Source organism: Benincasa hispida, chromosome 12 (assembly GCF_027475165.1).
Source record: "Benincasa hispida cultivar pf3 chromosome 12, pf3_genome.v1.1, whole genome shotgun sequence".
Classification (NCBI taxonomy): Eukaryota; Viridiplantae; Streptophyta; class Magnoliopsida; order Cucurbitales; family Cucurbitaceae; genus Benincasa; species Benincasa hispida.
The window spans coordinates 64,308,504-64,322,992 of NC_143489.1; the positions used below are offsets into that span (position 1 = coordinate 64,308,504).

At 30.2% G+C, this 14,489-nt stretch overlaps 1 protein-coding gene across 1 annotated transcript; it reads left to right on the forward strand.

Moving 5' to 3' along the window:
- The first annotated feature begins 341 nt into the window (after window positions 1-341).
- LOC120092801 (uncharacterized) lies at window positions 342-8,648 on the forward strand. The gene is made up of 6 exons (XM_039051003.2): window positions 342-838; window positions 1,607-2,052; window positions 3,913-4,105; window positions 5,265-5,329; window positions 6,579-6,789; window positions 8,082-8,648. Exons 1-6 carry the CDS (start codon window positions 641-643, stop codon window positions 8,439-8,441), a joined length of 1,473 nt encoding a protein of 490 aa, XP_038906931.1. The 5' UTR covers window positions 342-640; the 3' UTR covers window positions 8,442-8,648.
- The last annotated feature ends 5,841 nt before the right edge of the window (window positions 8,649-14,489 follow it).

The window sequence follows — 14,489 nt, forward strand, 5'->3', positions numbered from 1 at the left end:
AAAATTTGTGTCTATTTGATCTTTGAACTTTCAAAATTTTAATCTAATCCTTAAACTCTTGTATTTTTAAAAATGGATGATTCTTCCAAACAAAAAAAACTAAAAGACTAAAGTTACATTAAATATAAAATTCAATAATTTAATTTTTAAAAATTCCAAATTTATCAAAAACATCCATCATAGATACAAAATTAAAAATTCAAAAACTAATCAGTATTCTTAGTCAACTTGCTTTCAACAATCAAAGATTGATGAGCTGTTGTGTGAAAAGAAAAAGCTAAAAAAAAAAAAAAAATGTAAACATGGGAAAATGGAGTGGATTGTGTAGCGTAAGAAAAAATGTGTAGTAATAAAGTAGTTCATATAAATTAAATAGTTAGGCGAAGAATTATAAGTTGATAGAAGACTTTTGAGGAGTCAATACAATACAATATCTCTTTTCATATTCTTTCATTTTTAACAAAAAGATAACGAAAATTTACAGTTATAGCCATTAAAACTTGATTTTGCCTTTACATTACAATTTCAACCCTACCCCATTTTTTCACTTCCCTTCAATTAATTTCATACCGAATTTCTCTCCTTCTTCTTCTTCTTCTCTCTATATCATTTCTTAACTTCATAATATTCAAAGAAGAAAATGAAACGATGCACTGATAAAAATCTGCACCAAATCTTCTGCTATGATTCTTCTTCTTCTTCCATTCAACCTCCGACATGGCGATGGCGGTGGCGTTCATCTAGGACAAAACCTTCCTTCAAAACCATCGCTTCTTTTCTCTTCTTCTTCCTCTTCTTTCTCCTCGGCCTCTTCATTCGTCTCGACTGGATTAAAGCGGTATGTCTTTAATTTTTTTTTATTCTTTGACAATATTTAGGGAGTAAATATCGAACCTTGAATTTGATAGTACAAATTTTATCTCAATTGAAACAAATATTTGATTGTATTGTGATTATGTTGTACAAAGTTGAAGGTGTCTTAGGCTTAGTTGAGATGATATTAGTTTTGTTTTGGATTTGCAAGGTCTAAAATTCATGGATATCAATGTTATTTTTTAAAAGAAATAATAATTTTAATGAAATTAATACATTCAAAGGTTGTCTTTTTTTTTCCTTTTTTTTTTTTTTTTTTTTAGTAATAATTATTTCAGTTGTCTTGTGTTACTATATTCATCTATTCCCTAAATGCCACCTACCTTATATCAATTTTTGTTAAAACTAACAATTTAAAAGGGCATCTATTAATAATAATATTAAAGGGCAAGTCTTAGAAAATCAAAACTACATCGTTGGTTTTTTGTGATTTTTTTTAAAAATTGATTTATATGCCAAAAATGGACTTATTTGTGTTTTTTAAATTAGTATTGAATTATCGAGAGAGTAATTTTACAAAAGAAAAGAAAAAGATAGAAGTAATAACAAAATTTAAATTGTCGACGTTTTAATTTTATGAAAAATATCAATCAAATGTAGAAGTGGATTGATATTTTGAAAGTTTTATTTAAATTAATAAATAACTATTATATATTTTATAAATAGAATTTTTAATTCACCTATTATATCGATTTCAATAATTTATTATTATTATTATTATTTCTTGTCGCAGCCAATATATTGGCGGGTGAAAGGGGTTGAGAACAACAGGTCAATTTCCGACGGTTCAACAAACGCAACGTGTCCGCCGCACTTCCGTTGGATCCACGAAGATCTACGGCCATGGAGAGAAACGGGGATAACGAGAGAAATGGTGGAACGGGCCCGCAAAATGGCCCATTTTCGAGTAGTAATCGTAGACGGGCGGGTGTACGTAGAGAAATATAAACGATCAATCCAGACCAGAGATCTGTTCACTATGTGGGGGCTTTTGCAACTTGTGAGATGGTACCCTGGAAGATTGCCAGATCTTGAACTGATGTTTGACTGTGATGATCGCCCAGTCGTCCGATCTAATGACTTTTTGGATCCAAAGTCGGGCCCACCTCCATTGTTCCGTTACTGCTCTGATGAGTCCAGTTTGGATATTGTTTTTCCTGATTGGTCCTTTTGGGGATGGTAATTATTTTCTTTTCCATTATATCTCTCTTTTCTTCCATTAATTTCCTTTCTATTTATCTTAGTATTATGATTAGATCTTGAAGTTTACCATTCATATATATTTATTGGTTTTTCTAAGTTTAAATCCTATTTTCATCTTTCAATTTTGAATTTCGTTCTATTTTGGTCCTTAAATATTTAAAAAACGTCCATCTTTTTAATCTTTAAACTTTTTAAAAAATGTTTCTTTGGTCCCTCTTATCAAAATTTTGTTAACTCTTAAACATAATAGCGAGATAACTTTTTTTTTATGACTCGACCACCAAATAAATAGTATGTCATGCAAAAAAAAAAAAAAAAAAATTCACCCTTAGCTTGTTAAATCTATGCTAGTTGCAATTTCATCCTTAGGCCGATTTCATCTTAAAGAGTTAATATAATCTTAACAATAGAGACCAAAATAATTACTTTTTAAAAGTTCAAAGACTAAAACGGATGTTTTTTAAAATTTAGGGATCAAAATAGAATAAGATTTAAAATTCAGGGACCAAAATCATATTTAAACTTTTTTTTTTTTTCTTATAAGGAAAAGTTAAACCTTTAAATATATTGATTTAAGCTCTTGGATGCATGCCAAAGAGTAATTTTTAAAAGAGAGAAAATAATTTTTACTCGCATGATACAATTAATTTTGAACAATTGGACTCGTATTTTAAAGTCATTGCAAACCTAATGGATGTTTTAACACTTTCAAAAGTACTCTAAACGTAGCTTTAGTAGTGTGTTTAATTATATCATTAGTAATTTGGTTTCTTTCTTTCTTTCTTTTTTTTTTTCTTTTTAATTTGTTATTAGCTATAGGAATTTATTTACATAGTTGGATGGTTCTTCTAATTGTGTTAGATGTGAGCGTTATTTGAGTTTCTCTTATGATTGATTTGGGCATTTTTTTAAATGATCTTAGGTATTTTGTTAGTTGATTTTTTGTTTAAATACTACTCAGTCCTTATACTTTCAATTTTAGTTCATTTTGATCTTTGTAATATAAATTTAGGTTCATTTTAGTCATTATATTTTTAATAAGTAGTCCGTTTGATCCCTCTTTTTTCATTTTTATATTTTTTTTATTTTCAGGGATCAAATTTTACTTTTTAAAAGTACATAGACCAAAACAAATCAAAGTGTAAAGTACAAAAACTAAAATGAATATTTCAAAATTAAATACATGGAGCAAAGTGATAATTTTTTTATGGCCAAAGTTGTATATAGAACTTGATTTTTAACATTTTTTTTAATAAATTGGTCAATGGAAAATTTTTAAAACTTGTTGAAGTTTAGAGTTAAAAGTAGTGAAATTCAACTCACTTAATTAGAGTAAATTTAAAGTTTCTTTTAATAATTTTTAAAACATTACTTAGAATTTGAAGGATATCATTTAAACTAATAAATAAAATAAACAAATTGAAATTTGAAACTACATGAACCAAAATGAACCACACCTAACAAGTATTTAAACATTTCTTTTTTAAAAATAATTTTATTATTATTAGTCAATGGAAAATATTCAAACCTTCTAGTTTAAGTATAGAGTTGAAATCAGTGAAATTCTATTAACTTACCTAGAGTATACATAGAGCCTTTTCTAGTAATTCTTAAAACATTACTTAAAATTGAAGGAATATTATTTAAAGTAGTAAACAAAACAAACAAAACTATTAAGCAACAAATATGATGATTTTTTTTTTTTTTTTTTGTTGAGAAATTTATATTTATGATGAATGAAATGAATAATAAATGGGTAGGTATAATATAAGAACATGAGGATGAGGGTTGAAGCAATAGAAGTATAATTATGTTGAGTTTATTATTATTAAATAGGGGTGAAATAAACATAAAACCTTGGAGAATGGTATTGGAAGACATAAAAGAAGGGAACAAAAGAACCAAATGGAAGGACAGGGTGCCCTTTGCTTATTGGAAAGGTAACCCATATGTTGACCCTTCTAGAAAAGACCTTCTCAAATGCAATCTCACTCAGCAACATAATTGGGACACTCTCCTATATGTTCAGGTTTCTTATTTTCTCTCTCTCTTCTTTTTTACATTACCTTACCTTTAAAATTATATCTAATATTTGTCCAGATTTTAAGTGTGTTTATGTCAATCCAAATCTCAACGTCATTTTTATAAAAGATATTTGAATTAAAAACCTCAAATAATAAATAGATATTTAATTAATCAAAATAAACTTAACGACTTATAGTATATGTGTTAGCAACCACCACGTATGATTCTAATTTTTTCATCCATATTATACTAAAATAAAAAGCATTTTACTTTTTTTGAATTTTGATCTCTAAGTTTTGAGTCTAGTTTCAATTTAGTCCTTAGATTTTAAAATGTTACAATTTTACTTTTGAGATTTGGGTTTTGTTTCAATTTCGTTTCTAGGTTTCAAGAGTTATAGTTTTAATATCACTTGTTTTTTTTAAAAAAAAAAAAACTAAATACTCACTTTTGGTATTTTGTATTAATGTCTATAATTAGTTTAAAAGAATTATAATGAATTAAGTTTTACTATTTTTCATCACAATATCAATTTTAAATTTTAAATTTTAAATTTCACTTCATATTAAATTAATTAAAAGATTTAACGCTAATGATTGAAAGTGAGTATTTAAAAAAAAATTGATGTTAAAAATGTATATCTTAAGACCTAAGAACTAAATTGAAATAAAACTCAAATATTAAGAGTACAATGGTAATATTTAAAATTTAGAGACTAAACTAAAACCTATGAACCAAAAAGCTATTTTTTTAAAAAAAAAATAATAATAATAAGTTGAAAATTTTCATTATTAATATACATTTTGGTGATTTATTTGTATATTTAATGATAAAAAAATGCTAATTCATCCTACTTTTTTTTTTTATTGATATTGAACTATATGAATACATAAAAATGTTGACATGTTATACAAAAAGTTATTATCTTGATTATATGCAATATCCGAACAACGTTTTAAAAGTTGAAATTTTTTTTTTTGTTTTTTTTTTAACAACATTTTATTAGGATTGTGTTTATTAAAAGTGTGTGATGAAATTAAAAGTTGTTTAGGATTAAAAATTTTAAAATGTGAAGGAAACTCTATAAATTAACTCAATTTAGGGAAAATTTAGACTTAAAATTTACATATGAATTCTTGTTAAAAACTAATTTTGTTTTGAAGGATTGGGATAAAGAATCCAAAGAAGGGTACAAGCAATCAAATCTAGAAGATCAATGCACCCATAGGTGAGTAATTCATTTTCTTTTTACTAGAAAATAAAAATAAAGATTTTAATTCTATTATAGTTCTACAACTTTCACTTTTATCCTAGTTTAGTACTAATTTAAGAATTAAAATAGTATTTAAAAATCGAGGAAAAACTAAAACAAAGCTTTTGGAAATTTTGAAATTAAATAAAATAAGTATGAAAGTAAATAATAATAATAATAATAATTATAATAATAATAATAATAATAATAATAAATTAACTTTTATACATTTCAATTATATTTTAATCGCTTGACTTCATATTTATATTTTGTATTAGTTCTTAAATTTTCAAATTTTCTATTTTAATCCATCAATTTTACATTAAAGAAAAAAGTAGTCATTATGATCAAATTTACACTTGAAAATTTAGAATTTAAAGAAAATAATGTTAAAAGTCAAACCACCTTGAACTTTCATACCATTTAGATCCTATTTTAGTCTCTTGACTTCTATATTTATATTGTTTGGTTCATAAATTTTTAAATATTTTATTTTAGTCTATCAATTTTAAACTTTTTGAAAAAACTATTTTAATTATTGAAAAAAATATATTTTTATCTCTAGATTTGAGATCTAATTTCTATTTGATTTTAGGTTTCAGAATGTTATATATTTAATCTTTTAAGTTTTGAGTTTGATTGTAATTTAGTCTTTAAGTTTCAAAATGTTGCGATTTTATTCCTGACATTTGAATTTTGTTTGAATTTGGTTCATAGATTTCAAAATTTACATTTTTAGCCTCAATTTTTTTACTAAATACTCATTTTTCGTCTTCAGTATTAATGTAGGTTAATAAATTAAAATACTTAAATGAATTATAATTAATTAAGCTTCACTATTTTTCATCATTTTTGAAATTAAATTTAAAATTTTACTTCTTAATTATTTTAAATTAATTAATAGATATTGACGTGAATATTTGCAAGTGAGTATTTAATTAAAAAATGAGGTTAAAAATGCAAGATTTTGAAATCCATAAACCAGATTCAAACAAAACTCAAATGTCAACGATAAAATTGCAACATTTTGAAATCTATAAAACCAAAATCAAAACTTATGAACTAAATGTGTAATATTTTAAAACCTAAAAATAAGTATAAGGACCAAAAAGATTTTTTGAAAAGAAAATAAATATAAGAAATTAAAATGGGAGTAAAACATGAAACATATATATTGATATTGTTGTGGATTAAAAAAGAAAGTAATTTAAAAATGGAAAAACAGGTATAAAATATATATAGAAGGATGGGCGTGGTCAGTGAGCGAGAAGTATATAATGACATGTGATTCAATGACGCTTTATATGAAACCAAGGTTTTATGATTTCTTCATAAGGGGAATGCTTCCTTTGCAACACTTTTGGCCCATCAACGACCAATCCAAATGCCCTTCACTTAAATTTGGTGTCCAATGGGGTAACAATAACACCAATCAGGTCCTCTCTTTTCTTTTCTAATCCCTCATATATCATATATTATTATTATTATGCACTATTAAGATGGAAGAATCCAACTTCTAATTGAATATAAATTTTACAACAATAGAAACAACGATAGAACTATTGGTCTAATGATAATAGATTGTTCGGACATAGTTTAGGTAGGAAAAAAGGCTCTTATTATCATTTTTTAAGTTCAAAATTTGAACTAAAAAGATTGCTGGTATTTTTATTTAAATTCTGTTGGATAATTATTTTTTGAAATTTAAGCTGAAAAATATTTTACTTCCACTTATAAGTTTTTATTTTTATTATATGCTTTCTACCAATGTTTTGAAAAATCAAGCCAAATTTTGAAAACTGAAAAAATATATATATTTTGAAAATTGTTATAAATTTCATAATTGAAAAATTAGGCCATAAATTTCAAAATTTTAAAGATAAAGCATAAATTTTAAAAACATAAAATAAAAAACAAAATTGTTATCAAACTTGACTTGGTTGGTCGATTTTCGATTCTCATATAACAAATTTTGGAAAATCGACTGACCGACCGATATATAAATATTATTTTTTATTTTTTATTTTCAAAAAAAGTATAAAAGTAAGTCCACTATCATCAACTCAAACCCAAACCTATTGCTTAGTATTGATTTATTATTTTCTTTTTTATGTTGCCCAAATTCTAAGTCCACTACATGATTAATTTAAGTTTTTTTTCATAAAAAAATTTATTGATTAAATTTAAAAGATTTTCGAATTATGTTAACCTAACAATAACCATTCATCAATTCATCTTTCATTTTCATTTTCATTCACTTTGGCTTTATATATATGTGTGTGTATATATATATATAAAAGATGAAATCGACCGACCGTCGATCCGATTCCATGCACTTTTTTTTTTTGGTTTTTCAATGTCGATTTTCTCTCAAAATCGACACCGACTAACCAATGTATACCTCTAATCTAAATTATTATTATTATTCGTAGAGCCCATTAAATAAAATATGTTAAAAATATGGTTATAGTTTATCTTAGTATTTTAAGATTTATTTCATTTTAGTCAATCTGCTTTTATATATTCAAATTTAGTGAATGCAGTTTGAATTAATCTTAAAATCAATCTCTACCATTAATTTTATGATAGGTTTTTTTTTTTTTTTTTTTTTTTTTTTTTTTTTTTCCTTTTTAAAAAAGGAAGAAAGTGTCTTTATTGACCCTTATAGTTTATTCCTCTTTAAAATGGGTAATAAAAATGCAAAATTTAAAACAAAATTTAATGACAGGCACAAGCAATAGGAGAAGAAGGGAGCAAGTACTTACAAGAGAATCTAAAGATGGAATTAGTCTACGATTACATGTTCCATTTACTAAACGAATACAGCAAGCTTCTTAAATTTCGGCCGTCGGTGCCGTCCGGCGCGATGGAGCTAAAGCCGGAGACGATGACCGGCGCCACCGTGGGCTTGCACAAGAAATTTTTGGAGGATTCCTTGGAGAAGTCTCCTAGTGACACAGAGCCGTGCGATTTGCCGCCTCATGATCCAACGGTCCTCAATGAGTTTCGGGAGAAGAAATTAAATGCCTTAAAACAAGTGGAAATTTGGGAAAATGAATATTGGGAAAATCAGAGGAAGGGGAATTAGATTTGGGATTCATTTGGCTTTGGTTGGATGAGCCCTTTTTTCTTTAAGGTATTGTAATTAAACTGTGGGTAGAAGAATCGAATCCCTAATCTCGAGATCGAGATACGAGTACTATGTCAATTGAGCTACGCTCATTTTCTTGATATTGACAATGGGAAACCTTATCGTTACCGTTACATTTTGAGATTATAAAATATCTTTATTCAATTTGGTGTCATCTTTTTAAATTTAAATGAAATGCGTATGAATACCACACCCCAAAACAAAATAAAAGGTAAAAATAAAAATAAATTTAAGATTCGTATTGTTTTATTGTTATAGAAAATTGGTTCTTAAACTATTTGACCTTTGGTGAGGCCAAGGGCTTCTTAATGGGTTTCCTTTAGTTACTTTGTGTCTAATATAATGGTTCTCTTATTTCGAGTTATTCTCTTATGTTGATTTTGTTTGCCTTTTTTGAAAAGAATTAGTGTTTGTGTGAGAAGTTGTTCAACTAAGTTTATTGTATACTAGTCCATTACTAAAGGGATTTGGAATTCTCACACAGTGAAAGTGAACGATCGCTTGTTTCTTTGAAACTTATTTTACAAAATTTAAGAAACAAAGCAAATGGAAACTACAAGATAAACACCCACCCTTAGCATGGTTCTACAAATATAGAGAGGTAATGGGAAGAAATTAGACTAACCCTTGAAGATCTAATCTTCTCGCTTCCTCTCTCCGGTGAGATCAAGATCAAAACTACTTCTTGTTGATCCTGAACACCATAAATACAGCCACACAAACACCTTGGGTTCTTGAACACCACCAGAAGGAGTCTTCCTCGTTATTCTCAAGGAGAGAATCACAAGAGAAGAATGACCTTCCTATGATTAAATATGAATCCATCGATCAACATAACTGAAGTTAAAAGCTTCAAATAAGGATGGGCAGTCAGAGAATAATCTCCACATAGCATTGGCTCTAGAGCATGTAAAAAGAATGTGATCAATACATTCTGCTTTCACATTACATATTGGACAAAGAGGTGAGATATCTAATCCTCTTTTTTTGAGTTCATTCCTTGGTAAAATATTATGAAGGACTCTCCATAAAAAGTTTTGATTTTAGTAGGGATTTTAATTTCCATAGGTTGTTCCAAACCCAAACCATTTTATTTTCATTGGAAGACTCTTCTTCAATGATCTTTTTCATATAAAGTCTATATCCACTTTTAACTGAGTATATCCTTGATTTGTCAAAATGCCATATAGTTATGTCAGGAATTTTGATGTTAATAAGAATGTTTTTGATACAAGTGACATTATCTTCACACAAAAACTCATATAGTATATTAATATTCCAGGCTCCATTTGGATGAATTGTAGTTTACAAGGAGGGGATTGAAACAGATAGGCCTAAAGGTATATGGGCAAGGAATCTAAGGATCAGTAAAAAATGGACAAAAGAACCATTACCAATCCTGTAGCCTAGACCTTTTATCAATAAGTTTTTTCCCAACAAAGACTTTTCCAAATTGGTGAAGACTTTTTACCAAGTTGAGCCTCAATGATTGAAGAGTTTGGAAAATAGAGGCTTTTCAAAACCAATGAAACAAGAGTATTTGGATTCACTAAAATTTTACAGGCTTGTTTGGCGATTAGAGCTTAATTAAACCCTTATAAATCTCTGAAATTTAATCCACCTATAATTTTTGGAAGACACATTATTTTCTAACTTATCCAATGAATCTTCTTTTTGTTAACCATTGTAAATATCTAAAATTTAATCCACCGGTGTATCCTGTAAGGATCAAATCCTTAGCCCCATATACCAGCATGTAGTCCCTCGTTCTCCAAAGATACTTGAGGATATTCTTAACCGTTGTCTAGTGGTCTAACCCTGGATTGGACTGGTACCTACTGACTATCCCTATAGCAAAATATATGTCAGGCCTAGTGCATAGCATAACATACATTAAGCTGCCCACAGTTGAAGCATAGGGAATGCGTCTCATATCCTCAACTTCTTGAGCTGTCTTAGGACATTGCTCCTTAGACAGATGAACTCCATATCTAAAAGGCAACAAACCTTTCTAGGAGTTCTGCATCGAATATGTAGACAATATCTTGCCGGTATATGTTGCTTGAGACAACGTTAGCATTTTGTTCTTACGATCTCTGATGATTTGGATCTCAAAAATATACTGCGCCTCTCTCAAATCTTTCATTTGGAATTGGGCTGCTAGCCGGTTTTTTATATCAATCAGGTACCCTCGTCATTCCCAGTGAGTAGGATGTCTTCCACATAAAGTACTAGAAAAGTTACTTTATTCTTGATGATCTTCTTGTAAACACAAGGCTCATCAATGTTTTGGTCAAAACCAAAAGATTGGATTGCAGTATCAAATCTAATACTCCAAGATCTAGACATTTTTTTCAACCCATAAATGGATCAATTCAGCTTACAAGCCTTTTACTCCTGACCTTGGATTATGAACCCCTCGGGCTGAGACATAAAAATATTCTCTTTAAAATTATCATTTAAACATGCAGTTTTGACGTCCATTTGTCATATTTCATAGTCATAATATGTGGCTATGGACAAGAGAATTCTTATGGACTTGAGCATAGCAACAGGAGAAAAAGCTTCCTCATAGTCAACCCCTTCTCTCTGGGTATAACCCTTTGCTATAAGTTTAGCTTTGAAGGTATGTACCTTCCAAGCTGCATCTTTCTTTTTTTTATAGATCCATTTGCACCCAATGGGTTTTACCATTTCAGGTAGATCAACTAGTTCACATACTGAATTGAAGGACATAGACTCCATTACGAGGTCCATGACTTTGACCCATTGGTCCTTATCTACATCATTCATTGCCTGTCTATAGGACAATGGATCCTCAATACCATCATCAGGTATGACAACTTGAGTTTTAGTTAAACCCAAGTAGTGGTCGGGTAGTGTTATGACCCTCCCACTACATTGAGGAACTCTTAACAATTTAGAAGGACGAGATGGACCTAAAAGTACTGGCTCCTTTATCAACCCTTGTTGAAGAACCAATTTCATCTTCAACAACATTTGTTGCCTCTTCAGTAGCTTCTCCGAACACTAACTTACTACGTGGTTTATGATCCTCATGTGGTCTTCCTTCAAGAAAGTAGCGTTTGTCGATACAAACACCTTATTTTCTTGTGGGTCGTAGAAAAAACCACCTCTCATTTCTTTTGGGTAACCAACAAATTGGCACAGCCTTGAACGAGGTTCCAATTTCTTAGGATTTGTCATAAGCACATGTGCTGGACAACCCCAGATACGAAAGTAATGCAAAGTAGGTTTACGCTCCCTCCATAACTCGAAAGGTGTTTCAAAAACACTTTTCAAGGGAACATTGTTCCGGATGTGAACTGCAGTCTCTACTGCATACCCCCAAAACGAGCTAGGAAATCAAGCATAGCTCATCATCGAGCGAACCATGTCTAACAAGGTTCTATTCCTCCTTTCTGATGTACTGTTCTACTGAGGTATACTAGGTGCGTTGAATTAGGATTGGATTCCATGTTCTATCATATACTCCTGGAATCTTTGATCTATGTAATCTCCATCTTGATCAGATCGAAGCATTTTAACTGTTTTACCTAAGAGGTTTTCAACTTCAACCTTATACTCCTTGAACTTTTCAAGGTCTTCAGACTTATGACTCATTAGGTATAAGTAACCATATCTGAAATAGTCATCTTTAAAAGATATGAAGTATCTATATCCTCCTCGAGCTTTTACATTCATTGAACCATAGAGATCAGAATGTATCAACAGTATGGGTTCTTTGGCCCTATAACCTTTTCCAATAAAAGGTCTTTTATACATTTTCCCCTCAAGACAAGATTTTTCCAACTCTATGTATCAATTCTTTTCTGATATACATTTTTCCAACTCTATGAATCAACTCTATAGGTCGTAATGAATCATCTTCTAACTTATTTATAAGTCCATTCTTTAGAAAACGATCGATCCTATCGATGTTTATGTGATGTAGTCTTAAGTGTCAAAGATATATATTATTACTTTTAGGAGAATTACATTGTCTTTTTTTATTGAGTATTAGTAGTTTTAAACATCTCATGATTTAAAAGTGCTTTTTATTTCAGTTTGTCTTAACACATATAAGTTGTTTTCTAATTTAGCACAACAAATATGTACACCATTTTTTGAAATGAATGCTTCATTAACTGAAAAATTTACTAAGTACGATTGTTCTAATAAACATGAAATAGATACTAAGTTCTCCTTATCTTAGGAACTACATATAGATTTTCTAATAAAAGAAATTTATTTCCATAAAATAACTTTGCATCTCCCACTGCACAAGCTGAAATGACGTCTCCCGTTCCGACCCTAAGTGTCATTTCACACTCTTCCAGCTGCTGAAAAGAGTTGTTTCCCTGTAAAGAAGAGCAAACATGATTAGTTGCTGCTGAATCAAGTATCTAGGCAAACTCATCATGCTCAATAAGGCATGTTTCTAAAACAAGTAAATCAAATTTACCTTCCTTTTCCTTCTTCTTTTCAGTGAGGTACTTAGGGCAGTTCCTCTTCCAGTGTCCATCCACGTTGCAGTGGAAACATTTACCCTTGCCAACTACCTTAGCCTTTCTCTTGCCCTTGTCAGCAGCCACGAGAGCCTTCCCCTTGTTGAATTCTTATTTTGAATCTTCTTAGAAGTGGAAAATTGAGATATGGCTTTAGTCCCAGAGGATGAACCTTTGTAGAACTTTCTTTTAGAATGGGCAACATTTGTCTCTCCTTCTATCTATCCCTTGTTTTTTTTTAGAAAAGACTAATAAAGTTGTAGCTCATTCAAGAGAATAGTCAGGTTGAATTGAATTTTGTTCATCATCGCGTTACTGCGAAATTGAAGAAAACTCTTCGGAAGAGATTCCAGGATGAACGCAACTTGACTACGCTCGTCTATAACCGCTCCATTTTCCTCTGCAATGTTAAATTGGATCATCATGTCCAGGACATGTTCCCAAACAGATGTGCCCTATTTCATGCTACAAGTAGAAATGTACTTGAGGGCATCATGGTGGAGTTGGTAGGACGACTGTCCAAACATCTCTTGGAGAGATTCCATAATCTTTCTCATTGTGACTATAACCTCATGTTTCTTGGCCAAGATCTCAGATATGCTGGCCAAGATATAGACTCGAGCTTTTTCATTTGCCTTTGTCCAGCGATCATAAGCATCCTTTATCACTGGATGCATTACGAGTAGGGGTCGGAAGACATTCCTTCGTTAAGACAAACCGCAGATCGTCTACAACAAGAATTGTATTCAAGTTGGACTTCCACGTAGAATAATTTTCACCGATTAATTTTTCGTTTTAAGCAGTGCTATTATAGAGGAAGACATTGCTGAAAATAAACAACGATCGTATTAGTTGTCTTTGCCTTAACCCATCACACAAGCAAATGAATGCATAAAATCCAATCAAATTCAGCAAAATAGGTAATCAAAGAACCCTAAAAAACTATTGATTTAGTTTTGCAACGATGCTTCAGAGGTTTAATGTAACCGCCATTGAAGGGTGTTCAGCTACTCATCCTCTAAAATGAGACAATTCTCAGCTAAATCTAATTCCAGAATAACTCATATTCCTATAGACTTTAGCCACCATTGTTCGGTCAAGGATTTGTTAACACATTTAACTCATCCCCGTAAGTGTAATCCTCCCACTTTCATATCCCAATGGTACGCACTAATAGGTTACCGTTAGGAAAGACGACTGTTGGTAATTAACCTAAGAAACCCTACCCTTTCCAGGAGTTCACGATTTTCTGAATCTTATGATCAGACCCTCTGAAGGGATGGTTGCTCCAGGACAACATGCAGGCGGATTATAGGAATCTCACGATATGACCTAGGGGCGGAGACCAAGGGATAAGTTGACACGTGTCTCGCTCTCACTTTTTATAGACACTTTCCCCATTCACTTTGTTATTGACCCATACAAATACTTTCTGAAGGGAGGCCGAGCCTAAGGCGACACAAAGCCGAGTATGGAT